The 27,153-nt window shown below is 49.4% G+C and overlaps 1 protein-coding gene across 4 annotated transcripts in view; it reads right to left on the bottom strand.

The window, feature by feature from the left end:
• LINGO1 (leucine rich repeat and Ig domain containing 1) overlaps positions 1–27,153 on the bottom strand; it is a 675,027-nt gene that overhangs the window by 53,773 nt on the left and 594,101 nt on the right. Inside the window, exon 1 of one of the 4 annotated variants that reach the window (XM_081207712.1) lies at positions 17,074–17,226. The exons of 1 other annotated variant lie outside the window; for it this stretch is intronic. In XM_081207712.1, coding sequence (XP_081063838.1) covers positions 17,074–17,079 — 6 coding nt within the window. In that variant the 5' untranslated portion in view covers positions 17,080–17,226. Of the gene's footprint in view, positions 1–16,280; positions 16,586–16,609; positions 16,773–17,073; positions 17,227–27,153 lie in introns of those variants that run through there. 2 more of the 4 variants (XM_081207710.1, XM_081207714.1) reach the window with 2 other exon arrangements.

Here is a 27,153-nt window from a genome sequence, read left to right as displayed (position 1 = left end):
TGAATTCACTTTGTCTCCCTGCCATGATTGGGAACACTTGCGTAACTGGGGTTCCTGCACATTCAGCGGAATACATACATTGAGAACCTTCCTTTAGACCTTCCTACTTAATAGTGGGAGGTTGGGGATAAAGCCATACTGTGGGACGCTTGGTGTGTGTGGGATGCTTGGTGTTGAATTCAGGATTTAATTCCTCCTCCCCTCTGTTTGTCTCTCCCTTTCCTCCTGGGCCAATTTATGGGATCTATTTTTAATGTGAGCCCTTGAAAGGACACAGACCAATTTAACTGCTCCTAGTCACCCCAAGACCCGAGATGGAGTGGAATGCAAAATGAGCCCATTAAGAGCACTGAGTCAGTCAAGATAAAGGGGTGGGATGGGGGGACATTATTATTATTATCATTTGAAGTTATATACCGCCCTATACCCAGAGATCTCAGGGCGATTCACAGAATAAAATCAAAATATAAAAGCACAAAAACATAATAAAAATAAAAACAACAACCCAATAGCTCCCCCCCCAAATAAACATATTTTAAAAGGGCATAGGATGTAAATCAGATCAACCAAAGGCCTGGTTAAAAAGGAATGTTTTTGCCTGGTGCTTAAAAGTGTATAATGACAGAACCAGGCAAACTTCCCTGGGGGGAGCATTCGACAGATGGGGAGCCACTGCAGAGAAGGCCCTGTTCTCGTGTTGCCACCCTCCAGACCTCTTGAGGAGGCGGCACACAAAGAAGGGCCTCAGAAGATGATCTCAGGGTCTGGGTAGGTTCATATGGAAAGATGCAGTCCTTGAGGTATTGTGGTCCTGAGCTGTTTAAGGCTTCATAGGTCAAAACCAGCACTTCAGGGACAGAAGGCAGAGGGGCAGTCAATAATTGCAGCTGCCAAAAAAGAAATGGAAAGAGGAAATGAAGGATGGGTTGATGGAGACAGAACAAAAATGTTTGAAGAATAAGAGCCTCTTGAAGATGGAGAAGAGAAAAACGAAAGACATCCTTGGTCCATCGTGGCCAGGATTGTCACCATCAAGCATGGGAAACTAAGGAAAATTCCCCCTCCAAAGCAAGCATAGGCATTGGGAAGATTTTCTGTTTTGTTTGCTTTTCTGCTTTTACATGTTTTCATATTGCTGTTTTATTGGTTTTTACATTGCATTTTTGCTCCAATGATATGCTGCGTTGTCGTTTTCTCAGACTGTACACTGCTTAAGAGAATTTATTTTATTTTTTACTATTAACTTGCTTGTAAATACCTTTATAAAAATATATAAATAAAGCTGACAGTGTCCTTTGAAGGAGGGAGCAGAAGACAGAAGGAGATGTGGATTTGCAGAAATGGGGAGCTGAAGAAACCGTGGCCTGGGGTCAAGAGGCAGCCAGCAGCAGTTACTGTCTGCTGCACCCAGAGGGAGAGTGGGCAGAGCACAGGGTGGAGCACGAAGGGTCCATGTGGATCAGTCAGGATTCTATGATGCCCTTGGCTGTGGTTTCTGCTGCCGCTGCTGCAGCCTTTGCAAGCTGGCCGCCCTACGGACACGGTGAGAGCCAGGAAGTGACCATGGCTGAAATGGACATATTGATCCAAGCTAAGCTATCAGCTCATTGGCTGCAAGGTCTTAGCTCCATTTTCTTCTGGCATTTGCATTCAGAATTGAGAGCAATTTTTGGCCAAGGACTTCCCAACAGCTGGAAACCGAACGCAACGCCATCCTCCACTCTGACAGCACTTTGGGAAGCCCATAGTTCAGCAACAGAGTGTCTGCTTAGCATGCAGAAGAATCCAGAGCCAGCCCCTGGTATCTCTGGGGAGGACTGGGAATGTCCCCCTGCCCAAATCTCTGGAGAGCCCCTTAGAGACAGAACTGCTTACATTAAAACAACAGCACCTGCTGCTCTTGGCCACTCTGAGTTGGTGGGGAAGGGCTGGCTGCACATCAAAACCAATCCCTAAGGAGTTTACCCTGCCCTCCCTCCAAGGAGAGAGGGTGGTCCAGGCCCCTTTATCCTCACAACCGGCCTGCAAAGTAGGCGAAGCTGAGAAGGAGCGACTGGTCCATGGTCACCCAGTAAGACTGCATTGCTAGACTGCACTGTCCCTGGTTATTATGACCTGTACTTAAGACTTTAGCTTGCTCTTGTGGCTACTTTCATTTTCTTATGCAATTGTGTGTGAAGCAGTTGATCAAGAAACAGCGTCTTCTTCTGAGCCTATGAAAATAAGTAACCCCATGTTATATATTTTTTAAAGGTTCTTTTTTAACTGTGGGGATAAGAAAAAACAGGTATGTCACCCTATGGTAAAATTACTTGTAGTGATCAGAGGGCCATCAAAGGCTGTTAGCCAGGAAGCCTCTGCTCTGCCTCCCCCAGTGGAGGCAGCCATGCTTCAGAATGGGGCAGGGGTTGCTCTGGGGCTCGTGTCCTCCTTGAACTAGGTGGGCCATTGGCCTGATCCTGCAGGTTCTTCTGACATTCCATTTTTAAAGCCATCCAAGTTGGTGGCCATCACTGCTTCTTGTACTTTGCCGCTGCGTATTGTGGTGATCCAGACCATGCTTGGGACAATGTGCCTTATTTCGGATCACCACTCTCTCTTAGTCACAGGACATCCCATGATCCTGGCAGATTCCCTGCCAGGTGATTTTCTGCCTCCATGACCCAGTGGACAGATGCTCCTGGCCTCCCACAAATCCCACTCATTGAATAGAAAAAGCTCCCCACTCTCCATATAGTTTATCTTCCATTCTCATGGTTGATGGCGCTTTTTTTGCCTTCCACTTTGAGGTGTTTCTTTGTCCTAGTCCCCCCTGCCCCCCCATATCCTATATTCCAGGGGAAGATGTGATCATTTTCCTGCGCTTGGCTGTACCCATAACTAACAAGGCATGACCATGCAATACACAAGATCTGCTTTCCGATAGCTCTCCGCATACTTGTCCAGAGCTCTGCTTCTGTTAGACAGTGTGGCTGTTCATGGGCATCCAACCACGGAAATCACCCAAGAGGCAGGACCCCATAACTGGAGAATTTGAACGTATGCTCCAACAGGCCCTTTTTAAAGCATCCTAGTCCTGTCCAAGCAATCATTGGCTCACAATTGTGTCCCCGCCCCCTTTAAAAAAAATCCTTTTGAGGAGATGCAATCTTAAAAAGTTGTTAGCATGAGTCATTTAGCATTGCCCTTCTCCCTTCTAACTCCCCGGGGTCTCTGAAAGGTCATTGTTTCAGCCAAGGTCACCAACCATTTTAGGCCTGATCTGGGCCTGATCGTCCTGCCCCCCAACACCCCTCCCCACCTTCCACCATGAGCTGCAGGAAGGGGGGAATTTGGGTTGCACCCATGGGACACACGCCCTCCAGCATTCTGAGAAAACCCCTTAACCCTGGCTTTGGTAGATTTATGGAAAGAAAAACACACACTAACAAATAAATTTTAGAAAGGGGAGAAATTAGACGAGAACACACAAAGCATTTTTTTAAAAAATCGAAACTCCTTGTGCTCCGCTCCACTTCCCCTTTCTTCCCACCCACCCACCCACCCACGGCACCCCTGCCCTCTGCCTGCCCCCCCCGAGCTAGTGTGTCCTGTGGGGCTGGGCTACAGAAGCCTCTCCTCCTCGCCTGTTCACCAGCAGCTGCTGCGCAAGGGAGGAGGCCAGCAGCAGCAGCAGCCGCCGCCATGGAGAGGCAACAGGAGCTCCCTCACAGCTGCCCCTGCCACCATTCGGGACAAGCGGCAGCTCTTCCTCCTCCCTACGTTTGGCAGCGACACTGGTGGGAGAAAAAGGGATGTTTCAGGATCAAATCAGAAGCCTTTTGTGGCTTTTGTGATTCTAGGACTGTCTTTTGAAAATTGGGGCATTTGGTTGGTGTGCGCTCAGTCAACACTCAGGTACCATGGAACCAGACCACTTGCCCACACAGAGCCGTCTGCTAAGCGGCACTTGAACTTGGTGATCTGTTCCCAAAGGCATCTCCCAGGCGGCGGGTGGAAAGGAAGAGTCAGGGATGCCGGTTCTCTCTAGGTCTGCCCTCCGGCAAAGCCAAGTGGCACTTAGCAATGAAGAAAAGAAAAAAGAACAGCATCCTGGTACTTATAAACCAATCCAGACTTTCAGTCAGGAAGGAATCGTGACCCTGGGATGTCACAGACCACAGACTTATGATGGAAAGATCACTGCACAGTACTAATGCATCTCATAGCCAAGGCGGGGGGAGGAGGTTTGTGTGTGGAATTATGGCTCAGGAGACTGGAATTTGTCTCCATTCATGTTGCTGTATCTCCAATGCCACATGGATTTCCGCAATCTATGTTTCTGGCAAATGTGGCACAAAGCTTCTAAAACCCTATCACTTTTTACCAGACCATCCAAAGCTTCATCTAGGACCTTCATTCTTACTTAAGATAATTTGTCTTCAGCTGAAGCAGTTGAAGACAAAGCAAGGGGGTGCAGTGACATCCTTTGCTGGGTGTACCCCTTTCCTCTTTGTCCCCTGCTCCTGGGCTTGGCCACTGGGAGCCACAGGATGCTGAACCATGGGGGGTGGAGAAACTCAGGCCCAGGGCCCAAGCAGCCCTCCAGGCCCCCTTCTCTGACCCTCAGGCTACACCCCCTCTCCCTAGGTCACGTCCTTCGCTGGTCCTGATTCACACCCCAAGTATTTTTGTCTAGAATGATAAAATTAATATTTGTTGTGGCACCTGCTTTTGCCTCCACTACACTGGCGTGTGGCCCTTGGAAACCTGTCCAGAAGGGAGTGTGGCCCTCAGGCTGCACATTTTCCCCACCCCCGCTTGACAGTATGCAAAGGCACCTGCGTGGGCAATGAATGAGATATTGCATCCATCAACATCCATGAAACACCAATTAATTTTCATCCCACCAAGGCAACTTTCCTAGCACCATGATAAGGACACCCCCCCCCTCCTGCACTGCCTTAGAAACTCAGACACACGAGCTCTTCACTACACGCATCCTTAAACCCAGGCTATGGGTGCAGCAGCAGAATGTTTAGGCATGATTTTTCTTGCTGCAAGATTACAAAGCAAAAAATAAAAAATGTGTATATTGTCAACATTAATATATTTATAATTCAGCCTTACATTTTACCTATTACAGTAATCTCCCCCCCCCAAAAAAAAAAACAACCCCACACATGAACTAATCCACAATTCACATCAGTGACAAATTGTTAATACATATAACATTCTTAATAGCAATTGTTAATTGGACACCACAAACATAAATGGGGCTCACTAGACAAGTGGATATCTCTCAGAATGCCCATTCTGGATTTAACTTTTTCAGTCAACTTATCAGCTGTGACAGAAAGTTGTGTAACATGTTCTAGGTAACTTTCTGGCTAGTGGAATGCCATTTTTTCCCCTGGTGATCACCTATGGCTGAAGCATATGCAGATGAGGCACAAATTCAACTGGTGATGCTTATTTTGTCACTGTGTCTCTGAAATGGGGAGGTTCCAGCAGTTTGACTTCCAAATTCTGCCTGCTATCAAGCTGTCAAAGGTACAGAAACCCTGTCATTAAAAAGCTGTAACTCTGGGTGGGAGCTGGTTTATCAATAAGAACAAAACCTGAGTTGATATAATACATTTAACTATGTTTATTGGTTTTGTGAATGCAATTTCCAAGCCTCTTGGCATACCTGACTGCGGTGTCAGAACAAAATCTACCACAGATATATCAAAATTTGCAAAAGTAGGGGGTCCATGGCTTGGCTTTTGAAAAACAAGAGGTCTGCAATACTTAGGTGATTGGGAGCCACAGCTCTAGAGAACCACAGATTCCCCACCCCTGGCCTAACGCTTTAAGACGCAGCTCTCTTTACTGTGCCATTTCAACATCCTAGAGTAGACTGCACTTCCTGTATTCCACAGCCATTGGTCCAGCCACTTCTGATGCACCAATTCAGACAGCCAGGCTGGCTTGCTCTGACCCTTTCTTAAAGGTATTTAGCTTTTGTTCATATGCCTGCATTATTTCTATCCCCCCCCCCACTGCACCTTGCAATTTTAGGCCTCCTCTTTCCATTCGGCTTTCCCTCTCCATTTTCTTTCTCCATTTCTTCCCTCTTGCTTCAGCACAACATTTCTCATCTCCATTTCACTGCGTCTTCCTTTCCCTTCCTCTTTCAAATCACTAACCCACGGCACCCCATGCAAGAGCAAGCGCAGCCACCTCCTGACAGGCAGACTCCCTCCCTGCCGTGCAGGACAGCGGCCAGTAAGTCCCCCGCCAGGAAGCCATGGCACAAAGACGAGAAAGAGGTCAGTCGGTGGGGTGTGTGAAATGAGCGCTTGCCTGGATGAAGGGATGTGAGGATGAAGACACTGCCCTATGGAGGAGGTGTTGCTGCCATTGCTGCTGCTGACCCAGATCCACATCTGCTGCCCCCCCCGGGCACCCCTGGAGGCAGCTGCCTCCAACAGCCTCATGGACCTGGTTGTGGGCTTCTCATCACGGGCATCTGACCGGCCACTCTGAAAACAGGGTGCAGGACTAGAGAGGGGCCTTTGGCCTGAGTCACCGGGGCTCTTACGTTTTTATGAAGCTGACATAGATCTCTAAATCTTTCAGGTGCCACCTGGCTCTTTGCTGGCACTCTCCAAACTCCTGACAGGAGCAGCAGCAAAGATGGTAGTAAGTGAAATGAAAGTGTAATGATACACCAATTTCCATGTTGTCAAATGAGGTGCAGCTCTGAGGTTAATATGCAGGGGTTAGCGGAGAAAACTTCCAAAAGCCATGAACTAATGTGGTCAAAACTGAAGTGTGTGTACCATTGACCCTGCAGATCATGTCATGCGGTAGTAACTGGAAGTGCCACCAAATAAATTACATTATAGATACAGATGTTCTCATCAGTGGCCAGGACATCTGAGAAGAAGATGTGAGAACGACTTATACTGCTTTCTTGTTGCTTGAGGTTAATGGAGTTGTATTTATGCATACCAGCATTGTCATATCTGCAGATTTGACATCGCTGCTGCCATTTTTTAGAGGCTCCTATGATTTTAATTTACTTTGTTAAACCTCTGCACTTTTTCTGCAGATCTTTACAGCGTCTAGTTTATTGTTTCATGTTTAACCTGTTACTGAAAGAGTTATTGAAATGGGTTGTTTGATATGCCAGTGATATTTCTTTTGCTATGAGTTACTGCTTATTACCTAGTTACTGTTCTATTCTTAAGCTGCCTTGGGTGCAAATTCTGCTGCAGAGAAGACAGGGATACAAACTGAATTAGGATGCTCCATGGCTACCAGCCTTGCTGGCTCTGCTCCCCCTTCTCTGTCAGGCATTCAGGCCCCAGAAGACCAGATGCTGGGCCTCAATACGTGATGCGAGCACCACTGTGGGGCTTCCCGTGGGCATCCGGGTGGGTGAAAACCAGTGTGAAGTAGTGGTTGGAGTGTCGGACTAGGACCTGGGAGACCTGGGTTCAAATCCCTACTTGGCCGTGAAGCTCCCTGGGTGAACTTGGGCCAGTCACAGCCGCTCAGCCTGACCTACCTCGCAGGGTTGCTGAGAGCATCAAACAGGGGAAGGGAGAACCTTAAGCTCTGCGGAGATAAAGCAGGATGGAAATGGTGGGAGGGGGTAAAGTAAGAAAGAACGTCCTTATGACACAAACACATTTTTTTACACCCTGGTCTGGTTTGGATGTCTTGACAAATAAAAAAGCCAGGTAAAGGTGTGTGTTGGGGAGGGGCTTTGCTGGGGAGGGGAGGGAGGCAGATGTGGCCTAGGAGGAGTTTCAAGGGCCAAATAGAAAGATCAGGGTGTGGTGTCACATCTGGTCCTCAGGCATCAGGCTCACCAGCCCTGACATAGTGGGTTATACTCTCCCCAGAAACAATCCCCCCCGGCAATCCCAATGTTTCTGACCCCCCCCCCGAAGTGAGGCTATAGGAACCTGGGAAGCTGTCTTATACTGAGTCAGGCCTTTGATGCATCTAGCTCCATACTGCCTGCACAGGCTGGCAGTGGCCCTCCAGGGTTCCAGACAAGGTTCTTCCCTAGCCCTACCTGGAGACGCCCCTGGGAAGGGAACCTGGAACTATTCTGCATGCTAAGCAGGTGCTCTACCTCTGAGCTACAGCCCTACAGCAGTCAGTATTGATATGCAAATAGCATGCAAATCTGTGCCATACCTACTGATGCCCCTGAAGCACAGGCTTGAACCCTGCCCAAGGGAGAAGAGACAAGCAGGTGGCTGTTGCTTTGCATCCTCTGCAAAGACAGGTCAGGAAGGATGAAGCCGACAGACGTCCAAGTCAGATTCATTCCTCACTGTTACATAAAGATGAAGTGAATCTGCTGGCATCGCTTGTTCTGGAAAGGAGGCAGCCCAGGGTGTGGGCCTGTGCACAAAGGTCAAAAAAGGGGTGACTTGTGGACCATCAGATCTGTAAACCTTTCTCTGGAGCCAACTGCTTTTGACACTTCCCACCAAGATAAAGACATACCTCTAAACAGAGAGATTTCAAAAGCAAGACACCCTCTTTTCTAGACAGTTTTTTAAAAATATATATATACTGCAGAATATGTGGGTTATTTTGAGCTGCTCAATACTTTTTTCCTGATGAAATTTTATGTATGACTCCAAAGCTGGCATACTTCTATTCCAACATTATAAGAGCATGGTGAAAAGAAGCCTTGGACATTTCTGATGTGGGATCTGCTGAATGTGAAGAGGGCTGAACCCTGGAAAGGGCAAAAGACTGGAGAAAAGAACAACTGGTGATCAAATGCTGTTAAAGGCATGGGAGCAAGGGCCAGGGAAATAGTTGGCAACCCTAGCCAGGAAATAACCAGCCCTTCACATACAAGCCCCACTGTTTTTCACAGGGTCAGAATAGTAGATCCAGTCCATCAAGACCCTGACTGTTAGGGCAGCTGCATTACCCAGCGGCTTGGGTGCTGTTCTGCCAATCCTCGAGTCTCTGGGATTTCACATGTGCATCCCTGAACATTCTGGAGAAGAAGGAAAGTGAGGCTAGAGAATAAAATAAAAAATAATTTCTTTGGAAGTTGCAAAACAGGAGCGCCTACGCTATCCTGCCCCACTCTGTAGCGATGAGAGGTATCGTCTCTCTTTCTCTCTCTGCAAACTATTCCTGAGTTATTTCTCCATTTACAGGCATTTTCTGTGGAGCTGATGACCATACTCCCAACTGGAAATTGGCGTGTGGAGATGTTTGGCTGTATAGAAGAAGTGGTGTTGGAGGGGGGCGGGGGGGAGGATATACACGCCAAGATTTCTGCCTGGACAACAGCCTGGGAGAAAAAGAAATGCTTCCTACCACCTGAGCCAATGGTCCCCACATCATTTGGGGCCACCACCACTCTGGTTCCATCACTCATCCCCAGAGCCCCCTGCCCTGCTCTACAAAAACCATTATTGAGAATAGAAGTTTGCACAATCTACAAAGGAAGAAAACAGCACAGTGAAATTCAAAACAGGAAGAATGAATTGCACATTTATCCAGCCGAAACTAGTGTAATTTGTTGAACAAAACTGATGAGCTTGATCCAGGGATACCAGCTTTTCAAAGTCCGATAGCCATTTACACCACCAGTGCCTCTGCTGCCCCCTTGCCTCTTAGCCCTAAGTAATCCCATAGCCTGTGGGACCCACTGATCTAAACCCAGGATGGTCCTGAAGCTGCAAACCTTGTCTGCTCCATTTTTGCCCCCTCTCCCAACTTGGGGAAAGGATTTGTAATTGATGCATTCTGTATGCTGTGTTTTGGGATTATACAGACATTTACTACCAGACATTTGCAGTGACATCAGAGTGGTTCAGAGTGAAAAGGCAGACAGGGCTCCTGAGCCTAGAACAGTTGTGCAGGAGGAAGAATTTTGGCTGGGATATCTCATCCCACCACAGCGCTGGGGTGGCAAAAGCTGTCATGAGCCAAAACTCCTTCTTCCTACATGACATTCATGACAAAATTCCTATCCTCCCAAAGCATGTGCTCATAAAATTCTTACTCATTCTCAAAGGTTTTACAGATGTGGGTTGGGGGTGATGAATTGGATTGAGAATAGGCTTTTGACCCTCACCATTTTGCCCCTGGGGCGTGATCTGAAGGAAAGCAAGGTCGCACCTTCACTGAAGGGAACGCCTAAATCTGCTTAACACCAGGATCCTACACAGCTCTGCTTGTTTCCCTAAAATGCCCTCAAAATGTTTTGGAGCACATTTCCCATCAGCTCCAGTAAGTGCAGCCAAGGGTGATGTAGCCCAATACAGCTTGAGGGCACTGGACTGGAGAAGGATACAGGACCATCTGCTTTGGGGGGGGGCACAAGGCCCATCGGCCCAATGCAGCCCCCACTCAATGGAGAGCTCACATGGCAGAGCACGAGACTCAATCTTGGGGGCTTGGGTTCACTTCCCATGTTGGACAAAAGATTCCAGCATTGCAGGAAGCAGGACTAGGTGCCCTCCTGGTCCCCTCCAACTCCATGATTCTATGAAATCCTCTCCATCTTGCCTGGGGGGGCTCTTGCCCTGGGCACGCCAATGGCCACCTCAGTTTGGCTGGTTGGAATATGTATTGAAGCTCTGGAAATTCTTCTGGCTCACCCAGACAGAGGAAAGAGAGGGATGTGAGACAGTGTGTAGGAACTAGCCTACCATGTGGAGGCAATTATTATATGTGTTGCTCCTCCCCCTTTTACCTTGGCCCCACCCACTGCTGGCATGCAGCCCCTGGAAAGTTCCCCACAAGGATTGGCAGTCCTTAGGCTGAAAAGGTCCGCCCACCATTCTTGATCTACTTTGACACCAGAGTAGGCCAAGAGCAGTCCACCAAAGCCCCCAAATCACGTCTCTCCATCCTAGCTGGAAGCCTAGTAACTGAAAATGCCCAAGACTGAACTTGGATCTTTCTGCACACAAAGCCCAGAGCAACAGAAGACAGAAAGAGAACAGAAACATCTGCTCTGGCTACTCTTCTTCTTCTTCTTCTTCTTCTTCTTCTTCTTCTTCTTCTTCTTCTGTTTGCTATTTTAAAGCCCAGGGCTAGAGGCAAAATTGCTCCTTCTGGTAATAAAAGCCACAACTGCTTAGAGAAAGAAGAGCGGGTTGCTATCTGGGATCAGGGCCACCACTTTCAAACCACTTCAAGACTACTTCCAAAAAGGCATCACGGGAGATGTCTCTGAAGGAGCTTGCATGGGGGGGGGGGGAGTGTATGTGTGATGCTCTATGCAGTAATCTAATGGATTGTATGTTCGTTTTCCACTCTCATCTAGGGAAGGAAGAGGAAGGACCACAGTTTGAGGGCACACTTTTGGCAGGCTGAGCTGGGAAGGGCCTTCAGACAGGAGCACAGTTTGAGGGCACACTTTTGGCAGGCTGAGCTGGGAAGGGCCTTCAGACAGGAGGTTCTCCTTGGCTGTGCTGAAAGTATCCAAGTGATGGACTGTGTCTAGGGAAAGTGGTAGGATCTACATTTATTGATTATGGAGTTTTGCTCCATGGAAAAATATTTGCATCAAAGCTCCCCCCCCCCCATGTTTTCTTTAATTAGGTAGATATTATTTCAGCAAGAATTGGATAGCAGGTGGGATGCCTGATCAGCACTGGGCGCTTCCCTAAAAACACAGCACACAGCACATTTGCTGTTCCTGTCACATACAAACTGAACTGAATGAGAAGAAGCCCTGGAGCTCTGAGAGAAACTCAGAAGCAGATTTTTGCCTGGGATGGGGCTGCCCAAGGTGTTTTGCTGCCTGGGGAGAAGTGCAAGGTGGCACCATGACCTTCCCACATATAGAAACTGACCGCACTGGCAAGTGAATCTCATTTTAATATTGATAACGGGACTGCAACGTCCAGCGACCTCCGTCGCTCCTGTGGGCAGCAGGCTAGCTATTGGGTTGAGGGACAGGACATGAATCTCCCTGCTTGGTCCTCTAGGAGAAGGATGGAGCCACAGTGCTTAGGAGCCACACCCAGGGGGCTGCCTTCACTTTCCCCATCACCTGATACCTGAGATGCTGGTCTCACCCTGCCTCAGAGCAGAGCCAGCCCTGACTTACATAGGCAGATTGTTCCAGTGCATGGCTCGTGGGGTGCAAGAGGAGCTGGCTCTGCCATTCGGCATCTGGCTCCAGTTGGTGGACCTCAGGAAAACATACGAAGAGCCAGGTTGGGTCAGACCAAAGGCCTTGCATGCCCAGCATTCTGTTCTCACAACGACCAACCAGATATGCACCTATGGGAAGTCCACAGGTAGCGCATGAGTGCAATAGCCCTCTTCCACCCTGTGCTCTCCAGCAACTGGTATTCAGGGACACAATGCCTCTGTTCATGGGGGTAGCATGCAGCCATCACAGCCAGCAATAACTGCTGAACCGTACTGAGCCAAAGAAAGCCAAGTAATACATCTGTTGACACTGAATCAATTAGCTTTAGGCCAACCACGGCTGAGAACTATTACAATCATTTACTGTATTCTTATGGAACAGCAATTGACAGCAGCACAATGAAGCCTAAAGTCCCATTTTTAAGATGGGAAACACTGAGGCTCATAAAGCAGGCACAGAAGTGCAACCTATGTATGAACAAAATATCATTCCTGACGCTAGCTGTGTATGTCTACTACTCACAAGCTTCACTTTTCATGGTTACCATGGTTCAGCTGTTGGGAGTCAGAAGACCTCACCAGCCTACTGCAAATTATCCAAGAATCTGCCAGTAGATCTTGTTCTTCCTTCAGCCCAGGAAGATCAGCAATAGCAGGCATTGTGTCTGTCTAGCATCCTTCTAATGGAGCAACCCTCGCTAAGCATCCAAAAATCACTGCCGTCCCCCAGAGCAGCCTTTCCCCAACCTGGTGCCCTCCAGATGCTGTGCACTACAACCCCTATCAGCTCTGGCTAGCATGGCCAATAGGGACATAGGAGGAAACTGCTAGGGGCTGAGGGGGTCTTCACCCCTCTAATAAAATATTTGAGCCCCCCCCCAAAGTTGATGCATGCACTGCATCATGTGATCCATTATGTGGGGCGGAGCTTACCCTGCCCCCCATATTTTATTCAAGTTGTCACCCCTGGTTAGGGATGGTGGAAGATGTAGGCAAAAAAAATTCTGGAAGGCACCAAGTTGTGGGAGGCTATCGCAAAGGCCGCCTGAAAAGCCCTGGTGTGCCATGCAGTAGAATTTAAATTGTTGAAATGCAATGGTATATTGTGGCCGCATAATGCAATGCCATTCAGTATACTCTACAGCATAACCTGCAATAACAGCTAGTATTTTTGACAGGCAACAGTTTGTGAGTTGTGATATTTGAAGCCTGCCAAAATCAACAGTCTAAATAGTGCCCCAAGTTTCAAGGTTTCACATTCAAAGAACAAATTCAAGGGGGCCTTCAGCATTTTTCTTTCAAAAGAAGCCTGGTGAATTCTGGAGAGAAAAAATGGTGGGTATTCATTTCTGCTCCACCAGGAGGTTCTTGGTTCATATTCTGCCTCTTTCATAAGCTCATTATACTCAGTAGGTGGCCCTAGGCAATCCGCTTTCTCTTTGCCTCAGTCGCCCCATCTGCAGTATGGGAACAATAATACTTATCTCCTGCCTTATACAACTGTTGTAGGTGAAGTGCTCTGGACACTCAAAAGTACTATATGAGAAACATGGGCACTGAGCTAACAACAGTTAAGCACTTTTAAATGTTATTTATTTCAATTTAAATACGTGCTCTCTCGCCCATTTAATTCAGCAGTTGGTAGTTGCTGGATTGTATCCTACGTTGGTGCAGGCATCATAGCAATATCATTAATGTCATTTTCTGTGCATTTTCAGCTGTTTTCACCACTTCTTCATGTCCTGGGGTCTCCAGGTTAGTCTCCTGCATGTCCTAATCCAGTCTCCCTCAACTGGGTGAGGTTGACCTCTTAATCCAATTGAGCTTTTTCACTCCCAGAGAAACCTCTTATCCTCAGGCCAACATGCCAGACTGGCCCACTCGTATGAGGAGTTGCCTGTCTTTTGCACAGATGTGCACCAGTTGCTGACGTACACACACACACACACACACACCCCTTGTGTGTCAATGTGGCACATTTTCATTTGTCTGTCAGTTTCTTTGTCCAGAGGTCAAGCAATCTCATACAGATGAATACTTTTGAGTTGAGCTAACTCTGGTGATGGGGACTTGGCAAGCTTCCAAAACACACAGAGCCCTTATTCAAACCATTGCCTTCTTTAAATCTCTGATGTATGTAGATCCAGAGTGGCTGGAGCAACTCAGTCAGATGGGCGCCATATAAATAACGAAATTATGATTAAAATTATTACTTGGAAGCTCAGAGGCAGAGCACAAATTTTGCAAGCAGAAAAAGTCCCAGATCCAGGCATCCCTAACGGAAAGGGATCTCAGGTACCCAGGCTGAGAAGGTGCTCTGCTGAAGTCTCCAGAAGCCACTGCCAGGCCAAAGAGCCAACAATGCACAAGGAGCACAATGTACCATGAGCTAACTCATCAGCTTTTAAGGCTCATGTACTGGTTGGCATCTTCCGTTTCTAGATGTCCCATTCTTAGTACCAGAACATGGCCTGGAATGCCAGAAATACAAGTAGTGCCACTGGGCATGCGCAAAGTCACTAAGCCACTTCAATCAGCCCACAGACAGCAGAGAGTGTCGGGGTCAGATAGCCAAGGGGCACAGCACATTCTTTGCTCATAGAAGGTCCCAGGTTCTATGCCTCAACATCTACAGTCCAGGGGACCAAGCAATAAAATATCTCTTAAGTCTGAGATTCTGGAGATCCCAGCCAATCAGAGCCCACAGCACTGGGCTAGGTGGGTGAGCAGTCTAATCTGCCATATGGCAGCTTCCTAAATGTGATTCCTAGGCAGCTTAAAATCTCTGCACTGTACTGTGCTTTTGCTCTCCCAGGCTGCAACTGCTATGGTTTACATTTTTGATTATTTGGTTTCTTCCTTGTTTGTTATATTTGTACTTAACTAAATCAATAAGAAGGAAAGGGGGGGGGGACTAGGCACCTGCTTTGATAGTAACCTGGCTTTTAACTGCCTCCTTATAGTTTAGGACACCCAGGTAAACAATAACCTTAAACCCAGCTGGCTGCCGGCCTGGACACTGAGGGGAACTTTGCTTCTGCCGACCCTCCCAGTTACATCCAGCAGAGGGTCACCAATGTTCGATTCCCAGCCCTCTGCCCAGGGGCCAAAGGGCCCATCAGGGCAACCCTGAACAGGCCCAGCCATTCACCCTGATGCCAGGGGAACCCTGTGCAGCCTGTTTCTCAACCCCATCTAAGTACCTGCCCCTCCCCCTGCTTCACACACTTCCTCCCAAAGGCGATAAGGGGGTTCCGTGGGTTCCAGCTAAAGATGTGGGGGCAATGGCTGTGCAAGGGATGCAACTCTCCTCACATGGAGACCTAAGGCCGGGGCAGCTGGTGTGGCCACAGGGAAAGCCAGTGAGTGATTTTGTCGAGGGGTGGGGAGGTGGGGAGAAGGAAGGAAGGAAGGAAGGCATTGTCAAAAAACCAAAAAACAAAAGCCTCCATCATCATCCAAGAAAACATTGTGCCTTGGCTGCTGGGGGGGGAGGGGGGAGGCTCTCTCGACTCATCCTCTTGCAACGCAACACATTCCTGCACTCGAAAAGGGCTGACCCCCAACGACACCCTTTTCTTCTAGACCCCTTGTTTGGTGCGCAAACACATCCAGAGAGACAGAAAGAGAACTGACAGGTCTCCTCTGATAACAGATCTGCCCCGAAGCACCCAGTCCCTATCCCTTTCTACAAGGCAGTCACACACACAACCATCGCAGATCGGGACAAAAGAGAAAGGGACACGCATTGCATAAGAAAAGGCGACCCAGAAACGCTCACCTGGGACAAAAGACCCAGAGATGATGCAGAAGGGAAAGGCAACACCTCAACCCCCACGTCCATTGCAGGATCCACCCAGAGAGATCCCTCATTTTTTACCATTTAAAACCCTCCTCCTTCCTTAGTCCAAAAATAATGCCACATAGCACCATGGTACACCCGAACATCGATTCAAGCAACACCTACACAGCCCCACATCTGTTAACACGAACACACACCTGGCAAAGGTAAGGGGAGAAAAAGGCATCGCTAGACAATAAACACACCCAGATGTCACTCCCAAGGAACGCAGCTTATCCTGCATGTACCCCCCCCAAAAAAACCCCCAACTATTCTCCTGGTGCATATATAAAATCAGCCAGTGCTTACTAACCTCAGAGCAAATTCACCCCAAGCCAGCAGGCTCCATAGGGCAAACCCCGAAGACCCAGGAAAGGGGGGGGTGATGGTGGGCTATTACTGCCTTGTTAACAGCTAGGAGTACCGAGACTGCATGCTAGGAGGCTGGCTGTGGACGGACTGGTGCAGACTGCCCCTCCAACATCAGCTCCCAGAGCAGACCCCCTCAAGCTCGCAGCTGAACCCCAAATCTGGTGCACCCCCTTCCCAATCGAGGCAGGAGCAGCCCACCCGGTTCAATCAAGCTGGGGGGTGGGGAACAAAACAAAGCCCTAAATCGCGGGAAAGGCAGGCAGCCATTACCCCGAGAATCTCAAAAGAGCCAGGAACCCGAAATCTCCACAGCCCCCCGCCCTGATTCTGAAAAGGATAAATACACACACATCTAGAGCGGAGTTCTGAACGGGCAAAGGAGGATCTCTCCGCCCCCCGCCCCCGCACCTCTAGCAAGCTCTCCATCGCCACAGCATCGAATCTGGAGCACTGTGTAAAAAGGCAGCAAATTAGAAGCCCCCCCCCCGCTCCCCTCCCTCCTATTAAACCTGGCTCGGGTTCTCTGGCACCAAACCAGGCGACCCCCGCCCGCCCCACTACCTATTACAGCGGAGAAGCACAATCCCCGGAGCCGCGAATTATGCCTTGACAACCCCCCCCCCCCCAAGATCAAAATCCAGACCAAGTCATCCCTCACCTTCGCCCCCGCCCCGCCCGGACCCCCCCCCCCCGTTTCACCAGCCTCCCCCCTCCAGTCCCCCGGCGCCCCTCACCTGCATCTTTCATGCTGGCCGCCCGTCTCCCTCGCCAAGAAATGGCATCGCCCGCTTCGCCCTCGAGCGCCGCCCGCCCGCCCAGCGCACCAGCAGCGCTGGCTCTCCGGCCGTCCTCGCTCCACTCGGGACTCGGCGGCGCCTCGCCCTCTTCCCGGCACGACGGGGCCACCGCCCGGCCCCTCCCGCAGGCCCTCGTCGGGCTCGGCAACGGCGGCTCCTCAGGGCGCCTGGCGAAGGGCAGGTGCGACGGCGCGCGGCCCGGGAAGAGCGGCGGCACACGGGGCGCGGGCGCGGAGCAGCGGGCAGCCGACGGGAAGCGGCGCGCGTCGCCCCGTCGACGCGCAAGCGGGCGGCGCGCTGCGCTGGGACGGTCGCCGCTTGGAAACGGGAGGGAGGGACGCGCGGGGAGGGGAGGGCGGAGGGAGGGAGGGAGGGGAGCCACCGATCAATGGGGCCGCCTCCTTCCTGACTGCAGGGAGGGGGCGAGTTATGCTAATCGCCGCCGGAACAATCCAGGTGCGCGAGGAAGGGGAGGGGGGTCCCTGGATGCGTTGGGGGGGGGGACCTCAAAGGCAAAGCAGGAGGGAGCCAAGCGCGGGATCCATTCTCCGCTCGCTCGCTCGCCCGCTTTTTCCGCCGCCCTCCCTGTAATGATCTACTAAGCCCGGAGCAAGCGAGGCGGAAGGTAGTGAGCCAAGAGAGAAGCGGGAGGGGCAGGTTGATTCTGGGTGTGGAAATCTCTCTCTCCGTCTCTCACAGATGGGAAGCCCAGAGATAGCAGAAAGAGAGCGGGGGAGGATCTTCTTCTTAGGCGGAGATCTGCCTAAGGAAACGGTGGAGAGAGATGGGAGCGAAGACGAGCCTGCTGGATCAGGCCCGCATCCTGCTCTCACAGGGGCCAATCAGATGCCCCCGTGGAAACCCACAAGCAGGACCCGAGCCCAAGCGCCCTCTCCCCTCCTGAAGTTTCCAGCAACGGGCATTCACAAGCGTTGCTTCCTCTGACCACGGAGGCAGAGCAGAGCCATTGCGCTTGGTAGCCACGGAAATCCTTCTCCATGAATTGGTCCAGTCCTCTGTGAAAGCCATCCAGGTTGGTGGCCATCACTGCCTCTCGTGGAAGCGAGCTCCAGAGTTCAACCGTGTGCTCTGCTAAGAAGTAAGCTTGGTAATTCTCTACACAGTCATCAGCTCTTCTCTGTTGTGAGAAGAGAGAGGAGGAGGGAGAGTCCCAGATTCCTCCCCCTCTGGCTGCACACCCTTGTTCTTCAGTGATGTTGGAGGGGTCCAAGACCATCATGAGTGTTTATGTTGGGTTGTCTCCCCCCTTCCTCAGAAAGGTGTGTGCAACCTTATTCAGAGTTTTGATACCCCTGAAATTCTAGATCTTCCCCTGCAGCAGCCCTTTGTAACCCCCCAAGTGGAGTACACACACATGCATGCGCGCACACAAAACAGCACAGTCTGCAGGGCATAGAATCATAGAATCATAGAGTTGGAAGAGACCACAAGGGCCATCGAGTCCAACCCCCTGCCAAGCAGGAAACACCATCAGAGCACTCCTGACATATGGTTGTCAAGCCTCTGCTTAAAGACCTCCAAAGTAGGAGACTCCACCACACTCCTTGGCAGCAAATTCCACTGTCAAACAGCTCTTACTGTCAGGAAATTCTTCCTAATGTTTAGGTGGAATCTTCTTTCTTGTAGTTTGGATCCATTGCTCCGTGTCCGCTTCTCTGGAGCAGCAGAAAACAACCTTTCTCCCTCCTCTATGTGACATCCTTTTATATATTTGAACATGGCTATCATATCACCCCTTAACCTCCTCTTCTCCAGGCTAAACATGCCCAGCTCCCTTAGCCGTTCCTCATAAGGCATCGTTTCCAGGCCTTTGACCATTTTGGTTGCCCTCCTCTGGACACGTTCCAGTTTGTCAGTGTCCTTCTTGAACCGTGGTGCCCAGAACTGGACACAGTACTCTAGGTGAGGTCTGACCAGAGCAGAATACAGTGGCACTATTACTTCCCTTGATCTAGATGCTATACTCCTATTGATGCAGCCCAGAATTGCATTGGCTTTTTTAGCTGCCGCGTCACACTGTTGGCTCATGTCAAGTTTGTGGTCAACCAAGACTCCTAGATCCTTTTCACGTGTACTGCTCTCAAGCCAGGTGTCACCCATCTTGTATTTGTGCCTCTCATTTTTTTTGCCCAAGTGCAATACTTTACATTTCTCCCTGTTAAAATTCATCTTGTTTGTTTTTGCCCAGTTCTCTAATCTGTCAAGGGCATTCAGAACACATCCCTGATTGGGCAGTGGGTAACTGAAATCAGCTAGACAAATGTTGGAGATCCTACTGGGACAGGCCTCAGTGTCTCCTGCAAAGTGGTCCTTAATGATCAAGGGTGATTTGGATGCAATTGCTCAATTATGAGAAACAGCAATTGGGATAATTGGGAAATGGGGGCAGGAATCAAGTTCTAACTCATGGCCAATGTTTTCCATCCACCTAATAAGAAATCCAAACTAAAGATTTGCTTTGTAAATGGGATAAGGTGAAGTTCTTGGAATGGGCACATGGAGTTCAACTTTTGTTACGAGAACTGCAGCTGATCCCCAGGTCCAATGGAAGTGCCTGGATGAGCTGTTGTCAGCAGAGACATGGGAAATGTCTAATTTGGACAACAGCTGTCCCAATCTGGAACTCTCCAGATGCTTTTGACTACAACTGCCGTCACGCTCAATGTTGTGTAAATGTGCTGCCTGGGGTTGAGTCCAAAAACATCTAGAGGGCACCAGGTTGGGGAAGGATGTCATGCAGGATGGAGGCAAAAAATAGGAACATAGGAAGCCTTAAGGTATTTGTCCACCTAGAGATGTCTACTTTGACTGGCAGCTGTTCTTTGGGGTCTCCTGCAGAGAATGCATTTTTTCATCACCTGCTACCTAACCCTACAATAGAAACGGCAGAGATTGAACCTGGGACCTTCTGCATGCCAAGCAGCTGCATTACCACTCAGCTATGGCCCTTCCTTCAAGCTGCTGGTTCACCCAGCCCAGGATCATCTGCTCTGAACGGCAGCAGCTCTTCAGTCTCTGACAGGCAAGTCCTTCCCATTGCCTGACCAGTTTAACTGGAAACGCCAAGGGTTACCTCTGGGGTGTTCTGCAAAGTGTCTCCCCACCACCACCCTCTTTCTCTCTCACATGCAATAATTTAAAATAAAAAAATTCCTTCCAGTAGCACCTTAAAGACCAACTAAGTTAGTTCTTGGTATGAGCTTTTGTGTGCATGCACACTTCTTCAGATACACTGAAACAGAAGTTGCCAGATCCTTCTATATAGTGAGAAGGTGGGGAGGGGTATTACTCAGAAGGGTGGTGGGAATGGGAGATTGGCAGATAGCTGAGATGAGCCTGTTGACGACTCTTAACGACTGTAATAGGTCTTACAGGAAAAGGCAAGGGGTGAGAAGGTGAGAAATGGCTTAGTCATGTATAATGAGATAAGAATCCAATGTCTCTGTTCAGACCAGGTCTCTCCATGGTTTTAAGTTTGGTAATGAGTTGCAATTCAGCAGCTTCTCTTTCCAGTCTATTTCTGAATTCAACTTCTGTTTCAGTGTATCTGAAGAAGTGTGCATGCACACGAAAGCTCATACCAAGAACTAACTTAGTTGGTCTTTAAGGTGCTACTGGAAGGAATTTTTTTATTTTGACTATGGCAGACCAACACGGCTACCTATCTGTAAATGCAATAATTTAATGATCTGTTAATCCCGTATGGTTGGCATGAGGGGACAAGAAGCGTTTTACTCCGCATTCATTGCAAAACGGAACATGGCATTCTCAGCACCACTTTATGGCCATGTGCTGGCTGCTTGAAATATAAGGCATGGCTGTGGGCTCCTTGTCTGCTTGCCATGTAGATTTCTCTCTGCCACAGCCAACAAAGACCTCCCCCGCCCCCTGGTTGCCTGCAGAGCAGGTGGCTCTAGACAAATGAAGCTGTCTCCATGCAGTCTGGATCTGCAGCCGGTGTGGGGTTCATCTTAAGAGATGAAGCTGCCTTACCCTGAGGACCAAACTGGAGGAGGGATGTTGATCGTGTTGTTAGCCCCTGTGTGTGTGTTTAAATAAATAGCAAGCTTGGGATGTGGGCTGGCTAGATTGGAAGATACCCAGTCAAGATTGGGATCTCTGGCCACTAGCTGGGGTGGCTCGGCTCTGCCTGCCGGCTCAGAGGCAGCGATGCTTCTGAAGAGCAGCTGCTGGAAGCCACAGGAGGGGAGGGGGCTGCTCTTGCGCCTGAGTCCTGCTTGAGGGTTTCCCCCTGGCGAATGGTTGGCCAGTGGGAGAACAGGAAGCTGGGCGGGGTGGACCATTGCCTGATCCAGCAGACTCTTCTTATGAACCCTGGGGTGGGGGCAAAGGGTCTGCAACCGTTTGCCCCTCCTGCGGTCCCAGTCTGGCTCAGACACCCCCCCACCAGGGCCTGCTATTGGAAATATCTATTGCTCAGGTCTTGCTTGCAGGCTTCCTACAGGTTGTCCACTGTGAGAACACGCAGCACAATGAGAAGAGGAGGTTGGACTAGATGGGTCTTTTCCTCTCCGAACTGCCCAACTGAAAAAGAAGGATGTTGACTAGTGTATCTCTCCCTTAGTTGCCCCTACTTTATCTTAACTGATTATTTCATTCAATAGAAGTGATTTGTCAAATGAAAGCTCTCTAATAGTTCAGAAGGAATGTGCATTCTTTCCATTCTGTGACATTAAAGTACTGAAACCAAAAGGATTTTGAGGATAGACAGGTCCTCAGTTTGCTGTCGTATTACTTCATTTTTGCTCTCCTTGATTAGGACTGGCCCCTGAAGTTTTAGTTCAGGGGTGACAAAATTGTGGTCCTCCAGGTGTTCTTAGACACCAGTGCCAGCAGGAGGATCACAGATCTGGAGGATCACAAATCTCCCTGCCCTCCTTTACCTGATCCATGGTCTGAGTAAACGAAACAAAGCTTCCATCCCTGTTCAAAAGCTGAGTTCAGAGAGTCTTCTTTCTAGTTCTTGTTACTGGATCCCATAGTGGGAGGAGAGTCAGCATGGCACCTTCAGGCGATGGAAGGTCACATCATCCCTGACTGCTGGTCCTGCTGGATGGGGGAATCCTACCTCATCTGGACAGCACCATGCTGATTTAGCATCATCACTATCAATACTGTGACTTATGGATGTGAATTGTAGTGACCCATGTTATTGTTGTTGTTGTTGTTGTTATTAATAATAATAATAATAATAATAATAATAATAATAATAGTTTTATATATACCCTGCCCATCTGGCTGAGTTTCCCCAGCCCCTCGGAGGCTTACAGCATATCTAAAAACATAATCAAAAACATCAAACATTAAAAACCTCCCAGTACAGGGCTGCCTTCAGCTGTCTCTGAAAAGTAGTGTTGTTCTTTATCTCCTTGACATCTGAAGGGAGGGCGTTCCACAGGGAGGGTGCCACTGCTGGGAAGGCCCTCTGCCTGGTTCTCTGTAACTTCACTTCTTGCAGTGAGGGAACTGCCAGAAGACCCTCAGGGTCCGGGCTGAACAATGGAGGTGGAGACGCTCCTTCAGGTATACTGGGCCGGGACAGTTTAGGGCTTTAAAGCACCAACACTTTGAATTGTGATTGGAAACACACTGGGAGCCAATGAAGATCCTTTAGGACCTGTGTTATATGGTCCTGCGGCCACTCCCAGGCTATTGATCCCTGGCATGCAACCAGTCCGATAAGCAGTAATGAGTCTCTGTCAGCTCCACGTACGTTTATTTACAAAGGACAAAGCATCCACAGCAAAACTTCTTGCCCTCTCTCGGCAAAGGAGTTGCTCAGTCTGACTCAGAATCCCTCCCCCAACAGGAAGGATGCCAGAACTGTGCCTTTCTCCTCCTCCCCTTCTGCAAGTCTCTGAGCCTCTCCAATCTCCTGGCATGGGGACTGAAAAGCTGGCCATCCCCCTTCCCCCTCTCAGTGGACACTGTCTCTCACTTACCTGCTGGCAGGCCACCTTTGCTGTGGCTGCCTTCCAGCTCTCCTTCACCCTGAGAGCTAACAGTGACTTGCTTGGGAAGGAGGGACAGACAGCTCTCAGCTGAAGAGTTGGCTCCTTGCTCAATGTCTGAGGCTGACCCTTTTGCTGCTCCCTGGGGGGCCACGTTCCTGACACCCAGTTACCAGTCTAGCTGCTGCATTCTGGATTAGTTGCAGTTTCCGTGTCACCTTCAAAGGTACGTAGAGCGCATTGCAGGAGTCCAAGCGGGAGATAACCAGAGCATGCACCACTCTGGAGAGACAGCCCATGGGCAGGGAGGGTCTCAGCCTATGTACCAGGTGGAGCGACAAGGGAGAACTATCTCAGTGCCTTGGGGGTGGGGACCCAGAATGTTGAAGTGCCTTCCAGGCTAATGTCCCCTATCTTGGAATTCATTCGTGTGCATGCGCGCATGTTGTGAAGGGGAAGCAGGGAGTTTCAGCTCCTCTTTCTCCATGCACCTTGTTGACATCTGGCTTCCCATCCATCAGCACTGCCTGCTGGCTTCCAACAGAGGGCACCAGCGTGGCATGCACAGAACCCTTGGTGTCTGGGCTCACACCACAGGAGAATCATCCAGGGATGAGAAAGCGGGAATGAGCCTTCCTTGAAGACTCCCAATAGCGTTGTTTCGCCTTGGAGCTGCCTGCCCCGTCCTGAGGACAGGTTGGAGGAGAAGAGCATTGGCAGCATCCTGCAGAAACAGTCATGCTGGGTAGATGTCCCTGAGAAGCAGGAAAGGTGGAAGGCAAAGGGTGTGTGGCTCTTGCTCAATGGACAGGAGCGATTGAAATGGGTGCCCATGGCTAAGTCTCCGCCTCACCTTTTTCTTGTCCTATGTGCAGAGCCTTCACACATAAACATGAACCAGATTTTGGAGATCCATCTCTCACATCAGGCCCAGCACATAAGAAGCATGCTGCTGGATCCAGCCAAGAGTCTGTCCTGTTCCTCACAGTGGCCAACTGGACACTTCCAGGAAGACCACAACCAGGACATGATTGCACCAGCCCCCCCCCCCCGTTGGCTCCCAGCAGCTGCAGTTCAGAGGTAGACTGCCTCTAAATCTGGAGGTTCCATATAGCTGTATCATGAATAATAACTCTGCACAGATCCATTCTCCTGACCAGTTTGCCTTCTTTTATAACTCCCCTGCACTTTGCCTTAATCTCAGTGGGTGCGCTGGCTGACTCCGAAGAGGAGTCTTCTACCACGTCTGGAAGTTTCGAAAGCTTTAGTAATGAAATTGCTAGTGTCCCAACCTAGCACTGCAGTTACAAAGAGGTCATCCACACAGCTCCCCTTTCTCCTCCCATTCTCCCTCAGCACTGGACTACCCCCTCTCAACAACAGCTCCATGGGACTCCTTAAATTGGGAGGGGATACATCCCCATTTCCCTAGCTGAGCCAGTGGCGCCTATCTTGAGAGCCACGGACTCCCTGATTTCCCTGCTAGTCTCTCCGTGAACCCTGTTTATGAACACACAGCCGGCGCTCATGCATTCCCAGTCTTTTGTCTTGCTTTTCGCAATGCAATCTGTGAAGTGGCTTTCCATTAATTTATTGATCTCTCAAAGATCAAGTCTCTAACCTTTGTGATTCCAAATATGTGTTTGGCAGCTTACAAGGCAGTCAGGGGCAGGGTCTGTGGTCCTCCTCCTCCTGGACTCTTAACTACCCATCAGGCCCAGGCAGGATGACCAATGGTTAGGGACATAGGAGCCAACTCCTAGGGGCTGAGGTTCCTTCGACCCCACCAATAAAATATTTGAGGGGGCTGGACCCCCCCCAGTTGATGGACATTGCAATTCAAATGGTGTGTGCATGCCATATCATGTGATCAATTACGCAGGGCGGGACTTACCTGGGCCCTCCCCACAGTTTAAGAAGGAGATGGACAAGCTGAAAGGCATGCACAGGAGGGTAATAAAGGAAACTGAGTCTTGTGAGGAACGGTTGAAGAAGATGGGTATGTCTAGCCTGTAGCAGAAGACTGGGAGGAGATATGAGAGCCATCTTCAAATATCTCAAGGGCTGTCACATGGTAGAGGGAACAAGCTTGTTTTCTTCTGCTTTGGAGGGCAGGACTCAAACCAATGGATTCCAGTTACAAGGAAGGAGATTCTGACTCCACATCAGGAAGAACTTTCTGATGGAAGGAGCTATTTGACAGTGGAATGGACTTCCTTGGATGGTGGCATTTTCTCTTTCACTGGAGGTTTTTAAGCAGAAGTTTGATTGCCATCTATCATGGATCTTTAGCTGAAATTTATGCATTGCAAAGGGCTGGACCAAATGACCCTTGGGTTCCCTTCCAACTTCACAATTCTATAATTCTACCATTATTATTTGTTAAATTTATTAGATACTATTTTGCCGCAGTGAACTCAAAGAGACTTTACAAAAAAATGTGGTGGTGGGGGAAACCACCAAGACGGCCTCATATATTCATTAAAACCAACATTGTACAATTCAGCAGGAGGCAAGAATGAGATGGGCTGCCCGTGATTGGCTCTCTGGAGGTCACCCTTGCTGTCTTCTGCCCCAGCTGCCCCAGTGCACCCCCTTTGGACTCGCACTTACCATTCATGACAGTGAAACCCCCATAGGGCTCTGGTTCCTAGGGGGCTTCGTAGCTGAGGAGGGATTAGAACCCAGATCTCACAAGCCCTAGTCTGATCCTCCAACTGCTCCAGGGTGCCTTGCGCATATAGCATGGGCTTAGGAAAGTAATCACAAAGCAATAAGAGCTTTGTGGGCTTGCCCCCCCCAACTCCTCTCCTCAGCTATTCTGCAGGTGTGAGTCATCTTTGTGTGCAAAAGTGTGAGGTGCCCACATGTGCATTCGTCCCCAGCCCCAACTGGCAAACAGCCCCTGGTGAGCTGGCCAATGCGGAGTGCAGCCCTAAGGCCAAAGTTAGTCAGCCCTGCTCTAAAGCCACAGACTTGGCTCCTAAAGGCTCTTCTGCTCAGATTGAGTCTTGCTTCCCTCCCTCCTCTCTCTGCAGTGCCTGCAGTTCCCAGAAACTGGATCCTTGGGGCTGGGGAACTCTGTTTGGGGTGTTGTTGGGGGGAGAAAACCCCCTATGCATGCAAATGCACCCTCTGCCCATGCAAGAGTGCTTTAGGGCCTGATATTTCAAGGGCATTGTTTTGAGATGCTTACAGAACAGACAGCATCTCAATATTTTAATAAACAAACCCATTTGACACTTGAAACGTGTATTTTTAAGATGCACCTTACTTCCGTAACTGAAAGTTGTTTTCAACTGTTTTCGATATTGTGTTTTAATGTTGTATTTTAATGTCGTAACCCACTTTACGACCTTAGGCAACCTGAGAACAGCAATGATTTGCTTGTGGGGTATTTATACCATTTTTGGGTTTTGCTTGCTTCCGCGCATGGGCTCAGCTGCTCACTGACCGGAAGCAGGAAGCTCTGCTTCCTGGGCCTCTGCTGTCCTCAGCTTCTCAATGGGCCAGGCCACCATCCACTTTCTGAGGCCTCAAGACTCCTCTCTCACTGTCTCTCCAGACATATCCTTGGCACTTTAAAATCATTAATAGTAACAGCAACACTTCAGAGGAGGCGGGGGGGGGAGGTGACTTGGTGTCTCGGTAAGTATAATGAAGGGAAGTGGGCGTTGGGGGGGGGGAGAGAAGGGGGAAAGGACAGCAAGATGCCAAAGCATCTGTGTGTATTTGTCATTTGGAAACATATGGGAGAGAGTGGGAGGGAGAAAAGGGGCTTGCGTGAAGGGGGGCAGGGAAATGAGGTGGGCAGGGAAGTGTTGCAGATGGGGAGGGGGACATAGTTAGGTAAAATTTCCTTTTATACTGACGAAGGACCACATGAAAGAGAAAAAATAGAATTCCAAAACAGGGGAAGAAAATTGCTATTCTAGGACGTTTCCAAGATCACAGGGTTGATTCCTTTCCTGTAAGTGACATTTACTATCACTTCAGCTGAACAGATTTTTGCACCCGGTGATAA

The sequence above is a fragment of the Podarcis bocagei genome (genome assembly GCF_964188305.1).
Source record: "Podarcis bocagei genome assembly, chromosome: 9".
In the NCBI taxonomy this organism is placed as follows: domain Eukaryota; kingdom Metazoa; phylum Chordata; class Lepidosauria; order Squamata; family Lacertidae; genus Podarcis; species Podarcis bocagei.
Note: the sequence above shows the minus strand (reverse complement) of the source record. Positions and strands in the feature narration are given on the sequence as shown.